Source organism: Daucus carota, chromosome 3, assembly GCF_001625215.2.
Source record: "Daucus carota subsp. sativus chromosome 3, DH1 v3.0, whole genome shotgun sequence".
Lineage (NCBI taxonomy): Eukaryota > Viridiplantae > Streptophyta > Magnoliopsida > Apiales > Apiaceae > Daucus > Daucus carota.
In genome coordinates, this window is record NC_030383.2 from 39,474,502 (window position 1) to 39,498,027 (window position 23,526).

General features: G+C 37.8%; 1 protein-coding gene, 1 long non-coding RNA gene and 1 pseudogene across 2 annotated transcripts; 2 read left to right on the forward strand and 1 right to left on the reverse strand.

Annotated features, from left to right (window-relative positions):
* The first annotated feature begins 393 nt into the window (after positions 1–393).
* Positions 394–2,745, forward strand: LOC108213655 (probable nucleoredoxin 1; annotated as a pseudogene).
* Positions 2,746–13,625: 10,880 nt separating this feature from the next.
* Positions 13,626–14,730, reverse strand: LOC108213959 (uncharacterized). Its single transcript, XR_001805422.1, has 2 exons — positions 14,362–14,730; positions 13,626–14,272 (listed from the first exon to the last, which is right to left on the reverse strand). It is a non-coding gene; the product is annotated as an uncharacterized LOC108213959 (long non-coding RNA).
* A 4,569-nt stretch (positions 14,731–19,299) lies between these two features.
* On the forward strand, positions 19,300–20,718 carry LOC108212451 (uncharacterized). Its single transcript, XM_017384178.1, has one exon. The coding sequence runs from the start codon at positions 19,300–19,302 to the stop codon at positions 20,716–20,718; it is 1,419 nt and encodes a 472-aa protein (XP_017239667.1).
* Positions 20,719–23,526: the final 2,808 nt, after the last annotated feature.

The following is a 23,526-nucleotide window of genomic DNA, read 5'->3' on the forward strand; positions in this document are numbered from 1 at the left end:
CTGTATTTTATAAAAAATTCCTTATACATACTCTTTGTTTCTCTCTACTTTGAACTTGCTCTTAGTCTAAAGAGAGATTAACAAATACTCCTTTCATCCCAATTTAGATGAGCTTTTTGCTAATTTCACACATAGCAAGGAGTAGCAAAAGATTTTTTTTCCATCTCTACCTGTATTTATTGTGTAGACTTTCGATAATATTAGCTAGATGGTACATTGGAAATGATAAATAAAAAAAAGTAAGAATATAATATTGTTGATAAATGTGCATTGAAAAGAAAGAGGCTCAACTATTTTGGAATAAATTTTTCCTCAAAAGTATCATCTAATTTGGAATGAAGAGAGTATATTCAAAAAGATATCCTGACTCAACATCTTACTGCGATAAATTCATTGAGTTACGTTCTTCTCAGCGGCCGGCTCCCGGTGCCCACTTCCCACAGCCCTGCAACCTGCTCTCTCCGACTCTCTTTCTCTAAATTCACATTCCAACCAGTCCTTTACAATCTTACTTGCTTCCAAATTTGGGCCTTTAAAATTTAATCCTGGTTCCGCCCCTGCCTCCGTATATATTCTCCCCGTTTTCTCCGCAAGCTTCTTTTCAGCTAAATTTCTTTCGTAAAATGGCGGTTCTAGAGGCTTCTGATTCGCACGATGTTCTGTCTCTCCTTTTCTCTCTGACAAGAGATTACCTCCTTCGAAACTCCGGTGATCAGGTAACTTAATCTAATCTGGTTGGGTTTTAGGGGTTTTATCTACGAAAATTGCATGCATGTTTAGTTGTATTTGACTGTTGATTTACATGTCTTCTATTTTTAAAGTATCTGTCCGTGTGTTTATGAGTAATTACATGTTTTGGTTCAGTGATATTTTTATTTTGTTTTTTAAATGTTTGAGCATCAATTTGTTGAAGATTGAGAGGTTTATATATGAATTTGAGTTTAGACTTCTCTGTTAGTTAGGTGGTTAATTTTTGTTTACTGTTCATTTGATTATAAACCTTGCTGGGGCGGATCCCAAATTTTAATTCGGGGGCATCAAATAAATATTTTGAAATCACCTTTATATTTTTAAATTTTATGAGACACATTTTAATGGTGGAAAAAAGTAAAAAGAAAAAGTTTGTAGGGGGACACCCTGCGCCAGTTAATAGACCCGCTCCTGGACCTCAGAGCATTTTGATGTTGGTGAGGGTGATTAGAGTTTACTGAATTTGGTTTACAAGTGTATATTTAAGGGGGAGAGTATAGGTTAATTTCTGAAACTGAATTGATACCAATTATTTACCACTTTAGGATTCTGCTTTTGCAAAATATGAGGTGGTTGAATAGTATTATGTTGGAATTGGAGTCTTCTAGCAAAATTTTGTCATCTGTTTTGTGTAATTTTAATATAACGATTATTCTGATTTTAGTTTAAGAGCAGAATATCCATTTAAGAGTTAACAATTGCTTTTGTGGTTTTAGGTTAAAATCGATGGGTTGAAAGGGAAGACAGTTGGTTTATATTTCTCAGCCTCATGGTGTGGTCCATGTCACCATTTCACTCCCAAGTTGGTAGATGTGTACAATGAGATATCTATGAAGGGAGGATTCGAAGTTGTATTTGTTTCAGCTGATAAAGATGTCGAGTCATTTAACGAGTACTTCTTCAAGATGCCTTGGGTTGTTGTTCCCTTTTCTGATTCTGACGCACGTGATAAATTGAAGGCATTATTTAAAGGGAGAGGGATTCCACATCTTGTTTTACTAGATGGGTATGGCAAAGTTTTGAGTGATGCACGGGTTTTGATCATTAGTGAATATGGAGCTGAAGTGTATCCTCATACGTCACAGCATCTGAAAGAACTCAAGGAGCACGAAGAAGAAGCTGAGAGGAACCAATCGTTGAGCTCCATTTTAGCTTCTCGGTCTCGCGACTTTGTACTTTCAGCTGATGGAAAGAAGGTGAGTTTAAATGCTTAGAGTCTTACATTCTTGCAAGCTTTATATAATATAATTCCTGTGAATTAAATTGATTTTATATCTTGTTTTATCTTGAAAAACTATAGGTACCTGTCACTGAGCTTGAAGGAAAAACTATAGGTCTGCATTTTTCATTGGCATCATACAATGACTCTGTTGTATTCACTGGAAAGCTTGTCAAAGTTTATAGAGAACTGAAAGAAAAAGGGGAGAACTTCGAAATAGTGACCATCTCCCTCGATGATGATGGATAGTCATTCAAACAAGGGATGAAAAGTTCACATTGGCTTTCCTTGCCTTTCGATGACAAAAGCTGTGAGAAACTGATTAGGTACTTCGAACTTTCAACCTTACCCACTGTGGTCCTCTTAGGGTCTGATGGGAAGACTCTCCATCCAAATGTGGCTAAGGCAATTGAAGAACCTGGGATCATGGCATACCCTTTTACTCCTAAGTAGTTTGCAGAGCTTGACAAGATGGATAAAGTTAAGCAAGAAAAAGATGGAGTCAAGGTGAGCTCAAAAAATTTATGCAGTTTTCTTTATACTATCGATACTATGAAAATATTTGTTGTTTGGTATAGGTTGTAAATGTTGCATACTGAACTTATTAAAAAAATGGTATTTTCCAACATTGTGTTGATCAAACAATCAGGTGGTCGAACTTCTCTGGCACTATTCAGGTCAAGGAAGAAAAAATGGGGAGCAAAAAGCCATTTCATATCTTTGCCAAAAATTTAATTATAATTTTATTTTTTCTGCAAGCAAGCTGTATTAGATTACTAATGAAATTTCCTCTTGCAGGTTCCTGTGTCTGAGGAGGATGATATCATGAATGAAGAGAAGTCCAAAGAAGGACGAATTTGTGATAGAGATGTTTTCTTCAAAGCTTAAAAGTTTATTTCCCATCCTGTCATATCGTTACCTCGCCTTCTTACATACTTATTCCATAAGGAGTGCTTGTGACTTATTGAGACTTGATACAGGATTTGTTTGTATAATAAAACCCCATACTATTACTTAAGTTACAAGGATTATGTTTGGTATTTACAATTTTACATGTTTTCCTGTATTTGACAACTCTATACTATATGCGTGTAGGCATAGTTGTTATCAACTAATTTATAATCCTGTTTATTACTGTTTTTACAACGATCTAAATGTTGCATATCTTTGAATTGTTTGGACTTGAACAAGAAAAAAGAGATCTTTTAATTGATGTTGATTGACTTGTTAGTAGTGATAAATTCATTTCTAACTAGGTCTAGTTGTCTAGCATAGTGCTTGGATTTGATCATGTTTTTGTGGTTTACGAGGTCTAGCTTTCACCGAATCCTCATGCATAAGGAGTAGTTTATTCATGCATAAGGAGTAGCTTAACACTATCATACTATAACTACATGTTCAATGCATATTTTTTGTCCGGATACAAACTAAGATGAATAGGCCTGATTAGCTTTTGGTCCTGTTTAAAGTTTTACGTGTCCTGAGACCTCAATTGCTGAACCAACAGATTTTATAACTGCTCCTCAAATGGCAGAGGCAGATGATGTTTTTCTAGGGAGCTGCCCAGTGAGAGCAAGGTTCTTAAACTCAGTGACAGAATTCGCAAAGCTCTTGAGAATTATGACAATGATCCACCAAAGAGTGTGTACAAGTATGTTATTGATCAATGAACAAAGCGGAACTTTGTATGGGTGGGAAGGAACAAGGTCGCACCAACAAGGTGGAAGTGCTATTAAGTTTTTCTAAGAACCATGTCAGGGAAGGTGGCAATAGTAAGAGATATTAATCTCTTGGCAACTCATTTCAGGTAAACTTTTTTCCGTTTTTTAATCATTTAATTTTCACCTATAAAATCTATGTAATCTCCAGAGTTTTTTGTAAAAAATCTCTTCCTCCTTTAAAGAAATTCCATGCTTTTGAACTTTTATTTATGTCAAGGTGATCAATAAATATATAGTTATGTTCAGTAGATATATATCCATTAAAAAGGCGCCTTTTTTTGTATATTTTGCTTCCATGATTTATTGATATAAATAACTTTAGATACCACTTTGAAGCGGTACACTTCATCTGTCAATTTATATATTATTTTGAATGTTGAATGCTCCTTAGAAGTTGCATAGCATAGAGAAATATTGAACTGCGATACTGATTACAGAATAGTGTAGTTGGTTGTTATGTACGATAACAATTTTTTCAAGTCACACTGTGGCCTATCATTTTTCTGTGTTGCGAGTTTGTGTCCTGGTGAAATTAATCTTTTGTCAGTGTCTGCAATAACTGGGGTTTAAGCTAGTACAGGCCGCCTCTACATTCCATATAATTAAGATATCACTGATATTTGTTCCTTATACGTTTGTTACTCTGATCCAACTTCTTCAATATATCATATATACCATATTGATTTGGGGAAAGTTCGGAGGAACATACTTGTGAAAGCGCTGATGCATCCAAACTGGAAGCATTGAATTCACAAGTATTAGTATATTACTATTACCACTGAACAAAGCATTTGATAATATGAATGCTGTCTAATAATCTCACCCTCGTCCTAGTTGAGCTACCTTATTTTAGGAGTAGGAAGCAATCTACCATGCTATTAGCTCGTCATCTCTTTCTGTAATGTGCCTATTTAGAGTCACGTTAATGTTACCTTGGGTTCACCAGTGATCTGTGATCAGAGTGCAGAAAATTTATAAAATGTAGCCTATTCAGAATCTGTGGTAAGTGATAAGTGTGCCTGCAGAAGTGCGATGAATTATTTTACTTTTTCTCACCTAATAACAGAAAGCAGCAGCAGATCTTTCCTTCTACGTATTGCATTTGCTGATAGATTGTTTCGCTCTGTACTTTTCCATCACTGCCTAAACAACCATCTTGAGCTATTTTCCTGCCCATAACTTGCATAATCTCTTTAACCATATTTACAAAAATCAAAGTTAATGCAATGTTGCTATTTAAATACCAAGCTAGGATTTTTACGTACTTGAAATTAAAAACCAGGCTACATTAGCATGCACACGACAGCATTGAAGGTAGAATATTGTTTCTAATACAGTTTTGATTCTTGATATGTAGAAGTAGTATGTTAAATTGTATATCAAAGGAGTTTCTGTTTGACATATTCTTCAGATATCACATTAAGCATTAAAAAGAGAAGGTGCAAACGCAGAGGACACTTTGGATGTTTTGAGAAATATGTCAGCATCTCAAAAGCTCCGGTTAATGATCATATATTCATATGAATAAACTTCAAACACGTCTAAATATCAAAATACGTAGTCACGTTTAAACTAAACATCCATCAATTTGATCGAACATGCATTTTATTTGTAAGTACTCGTATTACTAATCAATGATATCACTCATACATGATAAAGGAAGCAACTAATAGTATATTATTGTACTGATGCATATAGATTGCAGTGGCCTCTAGTTCTGAGGCTTAACTTGAGTGTTCTCCGGTGCTTGTGCTCGAGCGTAAGCATCAGATGAGGGCTTAACTTGAGTGTTCTCAAGTGCTTTGGCTTCGGCTTCGGCGAGGTAACTCGAGTGTTCTCAAGTGTTTCAGCTTCGGCGTTAGCGCGAGGTGACAGGGTTGTCGCGCGCCTATCAAATAATAAATTATCTAACAAGACTTCCTAACTATGTACTAGGGTAAGTAAGAGTCGTTCCCACGGAGACAAATGTATCAAACACTAGTCAAGTTCATGTACATATTCTCAATCCTAACATCAATTGAGTCAAGTTCATCCAAATTTGTTGTATCTCATCTACCACATTTGAATTCACAATATCCTTATTCAAATCAATTTCAACCACAGATATATTATTACCCTCATCAAATAGCATGCAAAAAGAGTCATCTAAGAAATTACCATCATTACTATCACATGAGTTTTCGCACATGTTTATTTCTTGAGAAGCATATGGGTCAATAAGACTTTCAAAATCATTATCATCTTCATCATAAAAGTCATCAAAAATTATCTTACTATTACTGACCTCGTTTGTAGACTCTTTAACCTCCTCACCATTCCACAAAGTTGCACCATCAATTTGACTCGTAGGTTCACTATCCGTCTGAGTGCGCATCTCTACGAATTGAGCTACCTGTTGAGTCATTTGAGCCAGTGTGTTTTCCATCAACTTGGTATGAGCTTTCATCTTATTGAGATGTGTCTTAAACTCTTCATTCTTTTTCTCTTGTGGAAATAAATTCTTGCAAAAGAATTTCTAAGTTGGATTTTTGTGGTGGTTGAGGGTAGATGATTTCAGGTGGTTGAGTTGGCATGGACTAACTTGTATCTCTTCAAACTGAGGATTAAATTGTTGATTTTGAGAAAATTCGGAGATAAAGGTTTCCAAGACAGTTTCCAAGCTAGACTTTTGTGGTGGATATGGGTTGTTTTGGTAGGAAAAATCAGGATAATTTTCCCAACCAGAGTTGTATGTGCTAGGATATGGATTGTACTGTGTTATTTGGTCAGAGTTGTAATTGGTAGAGTAATTAAAATTACTATCCCAATACGGTGCTTGGTTTGGATAATAAGGGGTCTTAAATTAGCAAAAATTTCAATGGTTCCCCTGCATACCACACACTTCACAAGTAGCAGCCAAATATGAAGATCTCAACTCAAGTTCATCGACCATTCGAGATATTGTATGCACAACCTTAGTCAATGCTTCCATGCCTTCTTCTTCTTCCTCCATTCACTTGCTTACTTTCTTGTCGTAGAAACCTGAAACTCAAATATTGCAAGAAACAAGATAAAACTACAAGTGAAGGATCAAACGGAGCAAGAATAATAGCCGAAGCAACAGGAAAAAAATTAGTTGGATCTTATCAAAAACAAACTAATCTAATACCGCTCTGTCCCCGGCAGCGGCGCCAAAAATTTGACAAGATTTTCGCGTGCCTATCAAATAATAAATTATCTAACAAGACCTCCAAACTATGTAGTAGGGTAAGTCAGAGTCGTTTCCACAGAGACAAACGTATGAAACACTAGTCATTCTCGATTCAATCCAACTAACAAGTAACACAATAAAAATATGGAGAGATTATTAAACTAATACAAATAAAATCTAGAAAACAATTAACTAAAAATATCTAGAATCAAGTATCCCCACTAGCTTGGATTGATGCAATTATGATTTTCTCCCCCAATCAATCAGATATATTACCCAAGAGGAAAGATGCGCCCTATAAAATACCAATAACCTCTTCCGAGTATTAATGACTTCTCTAAAATACAATCAAGCTTATTTCCATGGTATCATGCAGTTTAGAGACATTAAACATAGCATCCTAACTTCCAAACAATTCCTTCTACCTATTTCCATGGAGAAGTTATGTCCTTATTGGATAAATCACAACCATCTAAATCCAACTTCCGATGGTAAATAGATATTGGTTTACACAATACACATAATCACGTCTGACCTGTTATTGTTAATTAGCACAACTCAATAAGCAAGAACAAATAAAATTAATAATTAATCAGAGATCATCAAAAATCATGCATCAAATATTAACCATAACTATGGTTCAACTTAACTCTAGAATAAAATCTACTCTAGCATAACAAATTAATAAAAGAAAATAAAGATGGATTATACAATGCAATCTCCAACCCGAAGTCTTGAAGAATAAGCAGACAAAAGTGTTTTTTAACCTAACCTAATTATACAATATAATCCTCTTTCTATCTAATGTCTATCCCTATAAATATATGATTTTAATGCGTATAAGGAAATATAAATTAGTTTCCCAAACGGAATTGGTTTCTTCATGGAAAATTTGTAACCGATTTTTCTCCCCTGTTTCTAGGCTGATTCGGTTGGATTTTTGATATTGGATCATCTCTAAATTAAAGAAAATTATCTAAGCTTCTCGTGGGTTGTAAGATGATCCAATTCTGACTTCTAGAAATCAAGATATGGCCCCAAACAGTGAGTCGTGTGCAAGCAATCCAACAAATCCGAATTTCCTTTTAATTTATCTTCAAATTAAGCTCTTTATTCCAATTCCTTCAAACTTTAGGAACTCATTGCTTCCTACAATAAAACATTGAAATCTATTAAATAAATATCCAATTAAATGCAAAATACAATTAAATATGAGGATAAAATCATCTAGAATATATGTAAATATATACTCTATCAAAAATCCCCACACTTAGCTTTTGTACGTCCTCGGGCAAATAAAAGAAAGAAAAATATCTATACTAACTACCTAACACCATTTTCGTAGATGACACGATTGCATTGAGCGAATGCAACAAGCCGTTAAACCCCTAGGCAACCCTAGTAGGACGAGTTTTGTCTCGTGAGGGTTTATAGAAGATATACCCACAAAATCCAATTTTTTCAGCCAAGTCTCAAACATGCAACTAGTATGAATGCAATCTAATCTTGAAAGCATTAACCTCGTCAACATATAATCTTCAGAATATGCAACAATCAAGGCATTCATCTATCTCACATATTAGTCATGCAACTCTTCCACTGCAAGTATGGAGTGCATCGTGTGTGCTCAATATGCTCTCTATTGAAATAAAACAGAGACCAACAAACTTCAATAGAGTCTTAACCATGAGCCGTTAATCAGAATAGAGCTTAAACACTTCGTGACATTAGAGTCAACTATAGCTTAGGGTTACAAAGGAACTTCTATGCCTCTCTTGTATTTTTCTTATCCATATTTTTTTTTCTTTTTTCTTTTTTCGCATACTTGGTCTAAAGTCCGGACGCTTCTCAGGGTAAGTGAGTTACGACCACCATAAGACTTCGCTAGCTCATTTTTTTTTCTCTTTTTTTTTGAAGTCAAGTAATTCTCTAGTAACCAAGGGTAGTGAAAAGTCACAAGGAATTTATTTTTTCTAATACCATTGCACTTAATACCAACACACATACATGAATCGTCCCCTTCATATGACATTATATTGTCACCCATTGATCTCAAAGGAGTATTTGATGCTTTATTTATAATATTCTATTTTTTCTGTTTTTTAGAAAGGCATATACATCCCACAGCTCCCCCAAACTTAAGATTCACATACTCTAAGCTCAAAAGGGAATAGTCAAAATTCTGCGCTCGACTCATAGCAAAGACTCAAGAATTAAGCTAGCCTAAGTCTCGTCTCTAGAGCATTTTATAGTGTAACTAAAATTTCCGCACAAGCAACTTCTAAGCATGCAAGACATCACATATGATCAAGACTACTAGACAAGAAATTATGCAAATAAGCTCATCACAAGAAATTAACTTGGTATTATATACTTTCATGAATTATGCAAATGCAACCTAAAAGAAAAAATAAAATAAATCTAAAAAATGCATACAAAACTAAATAACTACATGCTCTAATTTAAATGCTTCTAACATGAATTTCCTAAACTTAAGACAAGGCAATATACAATATTATTTTTTTAACTTTTCAATTTTTTAATTATAATCATATATAATTTTTTTGAATTTTTTTTCATTCATTAAGAACTCATCCCCACACTTAAATGGTTCATTGTCCTCAATGAATAATTTATTAATAGTATAATCCTAAAAATACAAAGAAAGTTTAGAAATACTCCCCAAGTGCATAAGCACGAAGTGTCCCTTAAAAAAAGAAGAGAAGTTTAGCTCCATTGAATAATCTTCCAAAGCAAGCTTCAAATATTAGATTATACAAACATGTGACAACTTGCAAGGTGGCCGAGCGGGTACATAAGAGCTCTTGTAAGTCAGTTGGCTGGTAATGACTGGGTCTTAGATGGATTCCGTATTTGGGCTTCTGGAAATGGGCTGGACACTAGGCCCAACATTGAATTGGACAGCAGGAAGGAATTGAACGTAAAACTAAATTATAGTGTCGCTCCTCCAGTGACTTCCGCACTAAATTATAGTGCAGCTCCTCCAGTGACTTCCGCACGGGCGACAGAGATTCGCACGCCCAGCAGCATACTTTAGAAACGAACACAGACTTCCAGTAAACTGTGGCACGGACAGCAGGAAAACTATGCCGGCAAATCCTATTTTTTTTATATCACCTCCGAAATTGCTGTAAATTATTAATTTATTTCTGAAACACTTCACAAACATTATCAAGACACCTTGAGGGAGTAAAAAATAAAATACAAATAAAATTTCTAATCTTAAAAAAATACAAAAATATAAATTAAAAATCATGGGTTGCCTCCCAAGAAGCGCTTGTTTATTGTCATTCGCTCGACTTATTTAAATAACTAATATTTATCAATGAGGTGAAAAAGCAAACAGATTTACATATCTCCTAATTTCAATTAATCTATTCATTTGAGCACCAATTAAAATACCAAGAAGATATATAAATCGACGAACGAAACTTGTATGATCAAGAAAATTGGGAATTGAAAGTATTTAGAAAAATCATCACCAACACGTTTATAGTTACTTTTCATAAAATCCTCCCAAATTGAATCGGCAAAAGGCATATACATATTCTCAATCCTAACATCAATTGAGTCAAGTTCATCCAAATTTGATTCTATCTCATCTACCACATTTGAATTCACAATATCCTTATTCAAATCAATTTCCACCACAGATGTATTATCACCCTCATCAAATAGCGTGCAAAAAGAGTCATCTAAGAAATTAGCATCATTACTATCACTTGAGTTTTCGCACATGTTTATCTTTGAGAAGCATATGGGTCAATGAGAGTAAGACTTTCAAAATCATTATCATCTTCATCATAAAAGTCATCAAAAATTATCTTACTATTACTGACCTCATCTGTAGACTCTTTAACCTCCTAACCATTCCACAAAGTTGCATCATCAATTTGACTCGTAGGTTCACTATATCGTCTGAGTGCGCATCTCTACGAATTGAGCTACATGTTGAGTCATTTGAGCCAGTGTGTTTTCCATCAACTTGGTATGAGCTTTCATCTCATTCAGATGTGTCCTAAACTCTTCATTCTTTTTCTCTTGTGGAAATAAATTCTTGCAAAAGAATTTCCAAGTTGGAGTTTTGTGGTGGTTGAGGGTAGATGATTTTAGGTGGTTGAGCTTGGCATGGACTAACTTGTATCTCTTCAAACTGAGGATTAAATTGTTGATTTTGATAAAATTCGGAGATAAAGGTTTTCAAGGCAGTTTCCAAGCTAGACTTTTGTGGTGGATATGGGTTGGTATGGTAGGAAAAATGAGGATAATTTTCCCAACCAGAGTTGTATGTGCTAGGATATAGATTGTATTGTAGTATTTTGTCAGAGTTGTAATTGGTAGAGTAATTAAAATTACTATCCCAATACGGTGCTTGGTTTGGATAATAAGGGGTGTTAAATTGGCAAAAATTTCAATGGTTCCCCTGCATACCACAAATTTCACAAGTAGCAGCCAAATATGAAGATCTCAACTCAAGTTCATCGACCATTCGAGATATTGTATGCACAGCCTTAGTCAATGCTTCCATGCGTTCTTCTTCTTCCTCCATTCACTTGCTTACTTTCTTGTCATAGACACCTGAAACTCAAATATTGCAAGAAACAAGTTAAAACAACAAGTGAAGGATCAAACGGAGCAAGAATAAAGCAACAGCAAAAAAATTAGTTGGATCTTATCAAAAACGAACTAATCTAATACCGCTATGTCCCCGGCAGCGGCGTCAAAAATTTGACAAGGTTGTCGCGTGCCTATCAAATAATAAATTATCTAACAAAACCTCCTAACTATGTAGTAGAGTAAGTCGGAGTCGTTTCCACAGAGACAAACGTATCAAACACTAGTCATTCTCGATTCAATCCAACTAACAAGTAACACAATAAAAATATGGAGAGATTATTAAACTAATACAAATAAAATCTAGAAAACAATTAACTAAAAATATCTAGAATCAAGTATCCCCGCTAGCTTGGATTGATGCAATTATGATTTTCCCCCCCAATCACTCAGATATAGGGGTGTACACGGGTTGACGAAACCGACCAACCCAATCCAAACCGATCATATTTCGGCCGATCCAATCCGAAATTTTTTAACCCGATTAGTAATTGGATTGAAATAGTATTAACCCGATTTAATTGGGTTGGACATGGGTTTCGTGTTTTATAAACCGATCCAACCCAACCCGATTGAAAAATATGGGAACATATTGAATTTATCCATCTCATCACATATTAGCCTAATCCAATTAGTTTTATTGTATTTGTGTGCCCTAAATTTAATATATTAATTTTTGTTTGCTATTTAAATATATATGAGAATAAATTTATGAGTGAGAATATGAGATTATATTTATGAAGATATTTGTTTGTTATTTGTTACTACTTATTTTATTTAACTAAATTCAATTTTATGTCTTTGACAAGATTGTTAAAGTAATTTTTAGTGTAAAAAATTTGATGTTGAAGACCTATTCGACACCGGTGATTATAACCAAACCAATCCGAACCGATCCAAACCGAAGTACTACAAATTGGTTTGGGTTACAAATTTATACGGTTCGGGTTGGGTTGAAATTTTGAAAACCCGATTTAATTGGGTTGGGTCGATAAATTCTGCTAACCCGCCCAACCCGAACCGTGTACACCCCTACTCAGATATATTACCCAAGAGGAAAGATGCGCCCTATAAAATACCAATAACCTCTTCCGAATATTAATGGCTTCTCTAAAATACAATCAAGCTTATTTCCATGGTATCATGCAGTTTAAAGACATTAAACACAGCATCCTAACTTCCAAACAATTCCTTCTACCTATTTCCATGGAGAAGTTCATGTCCTTATTGGATAAATCACAACCATCTAAATCCAACTTCCGATGGTAAATAGATATTGGTTCAAACAATACACATAATCACGTCTGACGTGTTATTGTTAATTAGCACAACTCAATAAGCAAGAGCAAATAAAATAATCAATCAGAGATCATCAAAAATCATGCATCAATTAGGGATGGGCATTCACCCCGTCCCGCTCGACCTTGATCCGATCCTCGCCCCGTTCGGGTCGGAGATTCAGGGAATTTTTCGAGGGCGGGGCGGGGATCGGGGAAAGTTTTATAAAAAATTCGGGGTTCGGGTCGGGGTCGGGGATTCTTTTCTCCCCGCCCCGATCCCCGACCCCGATTGTATATATATATATATAATAATATGTTTATATACATTATACTAAATAAATTATTATAAACATATGCCTTTTATAATATTACTAAACTTAAAAAAAATTCTTTATTTTTATTGGTCGATTATAATTATGTTGTAATATAATATATTTTATAATTTTAAAATTATCTTTAATTTGTATTATAAATCAATTTTAATATGATCTTATGTTGAAAATATGAGATAATATCATTTTATTAGTATATTATGAATTAATATTTTGTTTTTTTAATAAAAAGTATATTATATATTATAAAATCATTATTTTTTAATTAAAAAATGAAATTCTCCGAATCCCCGCGGGGAACCCCGTTCCCCGTTCATGGCAGGGATCGGGGGAGGGGGGGGAGTATCCCCGTTCGGGGTTCGGGGCGGGGTCGGGGATGAGTTTTGAATTCGGGGATAGCACTCCCCGACCTCGAAGTGCCCCCGCACCCATCACTAGCATCAACCATAACTAGGGTTCAACTTAACTCTAGAATAAAATCTACTCTAGCATAACAAATTAATAAAAGAAAATAAAGTTGGATTGTACAATGGAATCTCCAAGCCCGAAGTCTTGAAGAACAAGCAAACAGAAGTATTTTTAACCTAACCTAATTATACAATATAATCCTCCTTCGATCTAATGTCTATCCCTATAAATATATGATTTTAATGCTTATAAGGAAATATAAATCAGTTTCACAAACGGAATTAGTTTCTTCATGGAAAATTCGTAACAGATTTTTCTCCCCTGTTTCTGGGGTTGGATTTCAGATATTGGATCATCTCTGAATTAAAGAAAATTATCTAAGCTTCGCGTGGGTTGTAATATGACCCAATTCTGACTTCTAGAACTCAAGATACGGCCCCAAACAGTGAGTCGTGTTCAAGCAATCCAACAAATCCGAATTTCCTTCTAATTTATCTTCAAATTAAGCTCTTTACTCCAATTCCTTCAAACTTTAGGAACTCCTTGCTTCCGACAATAAAACATTGTAATCTATTAAATAAATATCTAATTAAATGCAAAATACAATTAAATATGAGAATAAAATCATTTAGAATATATGTAAATATATACTCTATCACGAGGAGGGCAACAGAAGCCACTTCTTAAACACATGCATGCAATGTTCTTAAGGTCAGCTCCTCCATTGTCTCCCTCAGCTGCATTAATATATATTTAATAATATGTTAGACATCAACCTAACAAAATTGCAATTCTTGTATATAGAGAAAAGACATATACTACTGACCAGACTTGCTTGTAGTTTCAGCGGCCACTTCCGAGTTAATGAGAAGAACAAATGCAATTGGCAGACCAAACGACAAAGAAATTTTGAAACTCATATAGGGCCCGTTTGGGAAAACTTAAAAAAAATGATTTCATGTTTTAAGTAAAAAAGTGGATTAGAAGTGAGAAGTAAATAAGTTAATAAAGTGTTTGGAAAAGATGTAGAAGCTCTGATAGAGAAGTTACCATTCTCAGCTTCTTAAAAATGCTTCTACTAATTCACACAAACGGGTCAACAAAAGCAGAAGACAGAAGCTGCTTGTACTTCTCCAAAACAAACAGGCACATATTAAATTGCTTTCGATTTTGTATTCTTTATGATTCAATGAAATGGTATGTTTCGGTCTTTATTTATAATCGGTTTCTAGGATGAGTATTGGTATTATAATCAGTCTCTAGGATGAGTATTAACTCACGGAATCCTCATGCATGAAGTAGTTGTGAATTAGCTATCACGGAACTTTCATGCACTTCTTGCTTTCAGTTTTTTAAGTTTATAGAGTGCCATCTGCAAAAGTGCTACTAGTATGCCGCAAGGTGGTTGTATACATGCATTTAGAATGAGCCGGATATTTCATGTAAATAGGTAATTACATGAATTACTAGTTTTGTTGCTTCTGCCCTCTTTTCCTCTTCTTTAAAGGTTCATCTAAAATAGTTAAACAAGGGAAAAATTTACTACAACTACAAAGATAAATTTACTACAACTACAAAGATATGCATATCTCATAATTTTATCTCATACTGGGTAGCCTTCTCTCTGCATCTCCTATGCAGTTAGTACTTGTATTGATACCTTCGCCAAATCTTCTTTCAAGAATAAAACTAGCCTCGTTATTGTAGTTCTATCTCTTTGACTACTATACAATTGCTCTCTTAGTTTAAGAATTTTGGATTGTTGTCTTCCCATTTACAATTTATGCCAGAGTTCCAATCTGGTATCTACTTTTGACGCTCTCTACTATTTCTTAATGCATCATCTTTTCTGACATGCACCAACCCTATCTTTACGGTCTCCATCTGAACCATATAAAAACATTATAAAAAGTAAACACTCCATTTCAGAAGCAGTACTTTTAATTAATTTTGTTATATTTTGGAGTTGGTTGGGGTAAGATTTGATTGTTAAGGTTTTATTTGTTGGTCTATCCAAGTAGTTAGATTTACATGGTGTAGTTTAGATGTCACTCTAAGCGCACATCCAATACTTAAAAGTGATGACTCCAATGTTGCTTCAGCTTGTGTACACACTTGTGAAGCAACTGCCTCATATGCCACATGTCTTTCATTTATAGAGACTATGAGCTCGACGATAGTTGTGTATGCAAAATGAAATTGAAAGCATGCTTCTGTCTACGTTTTTATTTTTTCCTTTCTTTTAATCAATATGCTCATTGGTTGTTGTACACAAGATGGTTGGTCATTTTAAGTAGACAAACAAGCTTCACAACTTTATTACTCATGTTGGCAGATCCAATACTTGGAAGTTCCAAGTTAGAACTAGATATACAGAAGCAAAGACTGTGTGGAAGTTATTGGATTTGACCATCTTTGTGGACTGTTACACCACGAGATGAAAGCTACCTGGCAGGTTTAATCAGAAGTTGCAATATTTACTGCTTGACAAAGCAAAAGGGTGCATTCATAAGCACCAAGATAATACATCTCGAATTTTAACTTAACACAACATAGCACCGTAGTTTTAAGGTCATTGCTAGAATTTTTAACTTCGAACTATTAGTACTCCATAGCAATACATGAAACTTTCAGAAGTGGAAGCAATTACAGCAAGAACGTGTGTACGAAATGTATAAATATTATGCAATACTGTAACACCCCCTTGTTAAAATCGGGATTACCTACAAATCCAAAACCCTAGGGGCCGTTTGGTTCTCTTCGAGGAAACGGAATAGAATCCAGAAAGGGAAACGCGGAGAAAGGAAAGGATTGATCCTGAATTGTTTTACCTATTTGATTTTGTAGCAGAAACAGAATGAAAATTTGTGTGATTAATTTTATATTTGATTTTTTTAATATCATATAATTTCAAAAGAGTTAAATGTATTTATATCTATAACAAGATAATTTATTTACATTCTAATAAATTAATATAATTTATTTAACCATGCTATTAATTTTTTAAAATAAATTAACATGTGAATTATGTCACAATTATATTTAATTAAAAAAACTAAATTAAAAATTATTTTTAATTCTTAAAAATACTTTATATGATAATCTTTTATTCTAATTGTTTAAAATATGAATTATAACTCAAAATAGAAAAAAGGTGAGGAAAGGGAATCCAAATACCTATTTGGGAGTGGGGAATGAGTTATGAGCAATATTGGGTAAACCCACTACTAAAAAAGGGGAAAGGAAATGATGATTTTTACAAAACAAACCCGTACAAAGAGAATCAATCAGGCTAATTACATTTCCGTTTCCTGAATACCCCTGACCAAACGGCTCATAGAAGTCTATAATCCTAATCAATTAAAAAGAATGACGGCTCTCTATCACACTGTCCTGGATCCATATATTAATGCATTTATCAAAACATTTAACACAAATAACATTTAATTAATTTAATTCAAAATAAATAATATTTAAATAACACAATGAAAATGTTAGGCACATTTATGCGAGTCTGTTTTAGGTACCACATATCAACACATTTTAAGTTCTTAACTTAAAAATTAATAAATTGAGAAAAAAAAATTTATTTCTTATTATCAACAAAAAAGATTAAATCTGGTTCCGTGCTTCACACGAGTTATCAATAGTATAGTTAATTTATAATGTAGTCATTGAATAAAAACAACTACTCCCTTTATTTGGATATAACAGTTGATATGGTGTAACCCGGGTTAATCATACCCGGGCCTGCACGAGGACCCCGGCCCCGAAAAGCTACCAACTACAGCAGACAACCCCAAGCCCTACCAGGGTACAACACTCGGGTAGGATCCTGGACCTGGGTTCTGTCCAAGCATACCCCTTGACCGGGGTCCGTACAAAAGTCCAAACCGACACTTGCTGCACAAGTCTCAGACTGACATGATAGGGACCACTCACAACGGTCAACTACTGGCAGTAGAGACAAGCAAGTTAACATTCCAAAAGACCATTCTCCCGCTGACACCTGGACACGTGTAGAAGATCAAACCCCTACACGTGTAGGACCAGGATCCTAGGTACGTCCCCTTAAACCCTAACCCTTGGCCTATAAATAGACCAAGGAAGAAGGGTTTAGCGGTTACATTCTCTCTACACTCATATTTTTACACACACACTTGTGCACTCAGCATATATATAAACACCCACCAGCCACCAGCAACCATCATACACCACCCTTCCACACACATAGATAACCCATTTTCTAGTCTTAATCCTTCCAAAGCCTACTCTTATTCTCACGTCGGAGGCGCCGCTGGGCCAAAACTCCCCTCCGGTGTTGTTTTGTAGGCACCCTTCCAGCAGCTACACCTCAGAACCACCACCCACGGCGGAGCAAGGTCCAGACCGGGATTTGGCGTTATCATTTGGCGCTAGAAGGAGGGGAAGGTGTCCTCTGTCCTGTGGTCACGGTGCCACTGGACTCGTCTTCTTCAACAAGCTCCCAAAAAGGGAGTCCAAATCACACCTGTAAGCTCTCAAAAAACACCCAGCCTCTCAAAACCCATTCAACCATGGATTTTCTTCTTATGTGCATGATAGAAAACATTACCTGAGCAAAACCCTAAGTTTGTCTGTAGCACATAAAATCTTTTTGTCTCATACCTGCTCACATTTTGTCACTTAACTATTTGTGGTACTTCTGAAAATAGTAAGTTGACTACCTGTGCACACTATTTCTGTTATTCTGTCACCATCTATACTACCCACGTGCACTATCACCGAAACAGCAACCATATACCATGTGTGAACTCTTGTCTGTGCTCACTGAAACCATGGCAAAAAAGACACGCTCCAACCTGGTCCCTCCCTTGGACCCAGACAACCCTCATGCAAACCTAGTCACGGATCCCCTCATAACCGGGGTAGTCGCAGAGGATAACCAAACAGTCAACCCCGATGACGCCCGGGTCACTATAGAAATGAACCAGCACAAGTACTTTGATATCTCGATCGCCCCCAACCAGACCCTTCACCTAACCAGCAAAGAGTTGGCAGATGCAATACAAATGTACCAAGAGTACCAGGGCGGGATCCGCCGAGAAGTTGAAATCATTGGCGAGTCCGAAGACTCCAGGAATAGTCACCAATCCCGGGGGTCTGTCTTCGACCGGCTCGGAGACAAAGCAAGGAAAAAGAAACAAAAGGAAAGCGACGCAACAAAGCAAAGAATCCTGGCTGAAAGAAGGGAACAAATCCGGAAAGAAGAGGAGGAAAAACTGGAGCAAAAAATTGCCCTCCGGGTCCAACTAGAAGAGGATAAGTGAACAAAGGGATCCCGGTCCAAGCGATACCGAAAGGAAACAACACCCGAACTCATCTCCGATGATGAGAACGAAGGACCCGGACAGACCAACCTAAAAGACATATTAAATGAGCTCAACAGAAAAATTGGGAATGACTCCGGGCTCGAAATAGGGGGAACCCTGACTCCTTTCAGTCACTCCCTGGAGTCCATCCCCCGACCGAAAGCCTTGAAACACTACAACTTTGAGTACTTCAATGGACTAGGGGACCCGGAGGAACACCTGCACTACTTTGAACAGATAGCCCAAATCTACTACTAAAATGACCTGACTAAATGCCGCTTCTTCGCATCCACCTTCAAGGGGGGGCCTAGAGATGGTTCAGCCGGATTCCCTCCCAGAGCATCGGATCCTGGAAAGACTTCAGAGAAGCCTTCCTCAGAAGGTTCCGAGCAAACAAGACACATGAGCTCCATATGTGTCACCTGGAGACAGTTCGTCAATATGACAATGAAACACTTTCAGATTACATGAAACATTTCCAGGAAGCAATCAACAAAATTTCCAACCTGGACGAGCGTGAAGCTATGAGCATCTTCCGAAGGAACCTGGACCCGGAACAAAATGAAAGATATGTAGTTGAATTGATCAACAAGGAACCCCAAAGCCTGGCAGCTGCCTATGCCATGGCGGCAAAATTCATTAAGGAGACCGATGTACTCCAAGCTATGAGAATGACCCGACAAGGTAGCTCGAAAGGAAAACAAGTTGAAGACAGACCGAGAAAAGAGTACCACCAGGACAAAAAATTCAAACCTGACAGACAAACCAACTTTGTCCATCATTCAGGCTTCAGGAGAACCAGCCAATCAGGATCCGGGTCTAGAAGTGACCCTGGTCCAAACAGACCAGTCAGAGAACCAAAACCGGAACCCGAGTGGACTCCTCTCAACCGACCCCGCGAGGATATACTCAAAGAGGTCCGGGACAAACCCTTTTACTATGCCCCAAAACCCATGCAGACTCCCCCAGAGAGCAGACCCACAAACCGCCATTGTGACTATCATGGCACCCACGGTCACAAGACGGAAAACTGCATATCCCTCAAGTACTTCATCGAAGAACAAATTCGCAAAGGCAACATGGGGCAATACATAGCCCGGAACACAGCGGACAAAGCAGGAGGATCCGGGAAACAGAAAAACATAGTCAACGTAGTTCTGGGCGGATCCTGCTCTCCTCCTCCCAGCCTGGACTCCAGTCAAGAAATAATGTCCATACAAACTTTCCCCGAGCAGGTCATTTCCTTCAGCAGCAAAGATTTCGAAGGAGTCACCCGGGGTCACAATGAAGCTTTGGTAGTAACCCTGGACATAGCCGAAAATGAAGTCGGAAGAATCCTGGTAGACAACGGCTCCTCAGCCAACATCCTGTTCAAGCACACCATGGATCGAATGCAGATAGGAAGTATCTGGATGAATGACCACAAGGAGGATCCTCTATACCGATTCGGGAACAGCATTGTCCCGGTCCTGGGCACACTTTATCTCCCGGTCCGGTTCGGAATGGCCCCGAACCAGGTCAGCCACATAATCAAGTTCTATGTAACAGACACACCTTCTTCGTACAACGTGATCATCGGCCGCCCGGGACTGAATAAAATCGAAGCCATCACCTCCATCCCACACTTAAAATTCAAATTCCCAACACCGTGCGGGGTGGGTGAAGTAAAAGGAGACTCCACAACAGCCGGTGTATGCTACAGCCAATCCCTAGTCATGGCAGAAACCCACATGGATAATAGGAGAAAAGCAACCATCTTTCAAAAAAAAGGAGCAACAAGAAACACCGGCCTTACCCGAGGAAAGACTCCAAAGGTGAAGTCCAGGTCATAGACCTAGACCCTCGACTCCCAAATCCAACACCTCCATGGCCGACTTGCCCGGATCCATATCTGTCACGTCAATCACCTGCCTCTGGTGAGAACTAGGCTTCCTCTTCTTCTTTTTCGGCTCACGAACCGGACTCTCTACCTGCAAGGCATCAGTGTCCAATTCCGGATCCTCCACTTGCAACCGTGGATCCAGGGTGGCGCTTGAGGTCCCTGTTCCCTCAGCCTCCTGGCGGGAGGATCTGGATTCACCCTTTTTCGCGGACTTAGCTTTGGGTTGCGGCTTTGGCAGAACATAAACCCCCCAAGATTCCTCAAGGCAGCAGCAAAAGAGTCAGATGTCATAGCGTCCCAAAGTTCTGCGTCGAAGTAGGGAAGACCTGTCAAACAAGAAGAGAACCCGGGTTAAAAGCAGAAATAACATACAAACAAAACTCATCCAAAGGCACATATCAGTAACAAGTAGATAGACCCGGACACAATACACAGACACCAGATCAAGGAAATAGCGAAAGTAAAGCAAGACAACCCGGATTAAAAGGACGACAGAAGACAGAAACAAGGAAAAACTTACAGCCGCCTTCGTACAACTTATAATGCTGCATAAACGTATCCTGGGTTAGTTGAAACCCGAGACAGTTGCAAAACTCCACCAACTGGGCTCGAAACTCTCCTGCCGCACCCGGAGCACCAAAATCCGTCCTCACCTGCTTGTCATCAGTAACAATGTATGGCATGAATGCCAGATCCAAACCTTTCAACATAAGGATTTCGTCATTCCAATGTTTCAGCGAACTCTGATGGATAACCGGACTTATGAACCCGGCCCCTAGGCCGCACTCCTTTGAGCGAAAACGTAATTCATACAGGGGCTTCACCCCGGAATTCTTAAACTGAAACAACATATGGAACAACTTCAAGGTCGGGTAATAGTTCATCTTATTACACGCCATCAGGAACCAGGTCATCCACTTTATTGCATTCGGCGTGAGCTGCATCGGGGAGATCTTGAACTCATATTTACACAAGTGCTTGAAAAAAAACATGCCACCTTGGGTTCCACCCGGATCGGAGATGCTCCATCCATACCGGAATGAAACCGTCAGCAGGTCGGTGATAAATTTTCTCCCCGGGTTCGGGCCACCTCCACTCGACCTCAGGAGCAATTGAAAAGCGACCCGGATCATCCAGTCTGCAACATCCCCCGATAATTCTCTAATATGACTCCTCACCGGATAGGGAGCCGGGACCCCAGGGAGCTTGCGAAATCTCTCATCGAACTCCTCTTCGTCATAAGGGCCCAACCGCCCATTCGGATGTTTAAACCTATAAAGGCCAGCCATGTTGGCATAGAAGCTCTTTTCCTCAACAAGTGGAGCCTTGGTGACAAAGTATGATTTGCCATGTGCTTAAACACCCTCCGGGGTCATTATTACTTGTCTTACGATCGTGACCACTACATCTTGGTGGGCAGAAACAACCCCGGACTCAGCGATCTCACGCTCAGCCATCTTAACCCGGACACGATGAGCGAGGGTCTGAACTTCGTCGTTCTCGGTATCGCTGGAAAACCCCCCGGGAACACTGGAATAAGCGACGATATCTCTTCTTTGCCGACTAGGGATCCGGACCATGGACCTAAATGAAGAAGCAATGTGGATCAGTTTTAAGAATTCACATATTGTTACAAGTTTTATTTAGGTCCGGATCCCACCCTAATTCTATGTGAAAAGCATCAAGAAAGGAGAAACAACTAAGTACGCACAAAGCTACCCGGGTCCTACCCATCGTTCTACACCGTTACTCCCAAACACAAAAAAATCCTACCCGGATCACACCCTTCAAATCTTCGTGGGAAGAGTATTATGTACCAAAAACCTACCCGGGTCCCGAATATATACCACACCACCATAAGAATTTTCACAAGTACCAAGTAAAACAGCTGAAACTCCTACCCGGCTACAACCTATGTACCCGGGTCAAAAGCTCTACCCTACACAGTTATATACACAACCTACAAACACTAGAAAAACACAGCAACATCAGTATACCCGGGTGCACTTCACAAACACCTGAAAGTAATTATCCTAAACCTTCCCCACCCGGGCACGATAATCATACCCGGGTCCAATCCAAATACACGAGAATCCCGAAAGTCAGAAACAGTTTTAAGATTACTTCAAATCACATTTCCAGATCAAAGACAAAACCCTCGCAGCTATACACATATACACACATATACACATTCAAGAACATTCAAAACTAAACCCAGTAACCGCATATTCAAAACCCCATAACCAACCATATGGAAATCACCTCCCAAACATGCATTCGCAACCCACGCACATACGAATCAAACATCAAAACCCAGCAAAAACACAACATATAAAGATCAAAAGTAGTGATTTTTAATCATCAATAACGGGGGGCAAAAAGCTTCAAAAGCATCACATGCAAAGATCAAAAGAAAAGCTTCGCAAAACGGGAAATGAGGAAAGTAGTGGGAAGCTTACTGGAATCGACGACGAAATGAAGGGAATAAAGCAGCGGCGGCACTCGAACTCCGGCGAAAGGCGGCAAACAACGGAACACTTGGAGCGGTTTTTTGCAGAAAAGAGGAGAGAAAATGAAGCAAATAAGAGTAAAAGAGAAGTGTGGGGGGGGGTGGAGTCCTTTTTATAGCCTCCAGGCTACGGGCCACGTGGCAAACTCCCATTCGCAGAAAACCAATAATTACAGCCGTAATTATTAAACCTCCTCAAAAGACGTATCGGTTCAACTTCCGAGACACAAAACCTTTCGAATTCCACAC

Bases quoted from the DNA above. Each gene is read 5' to 3' on its own strand.
- LOC108212451 (XM_017384178.1), top strand. From the start codon at position 19,300: ATGTGTCACCTGGAGACAGTTCGTCAATATGACAATGAAACACTTTCA.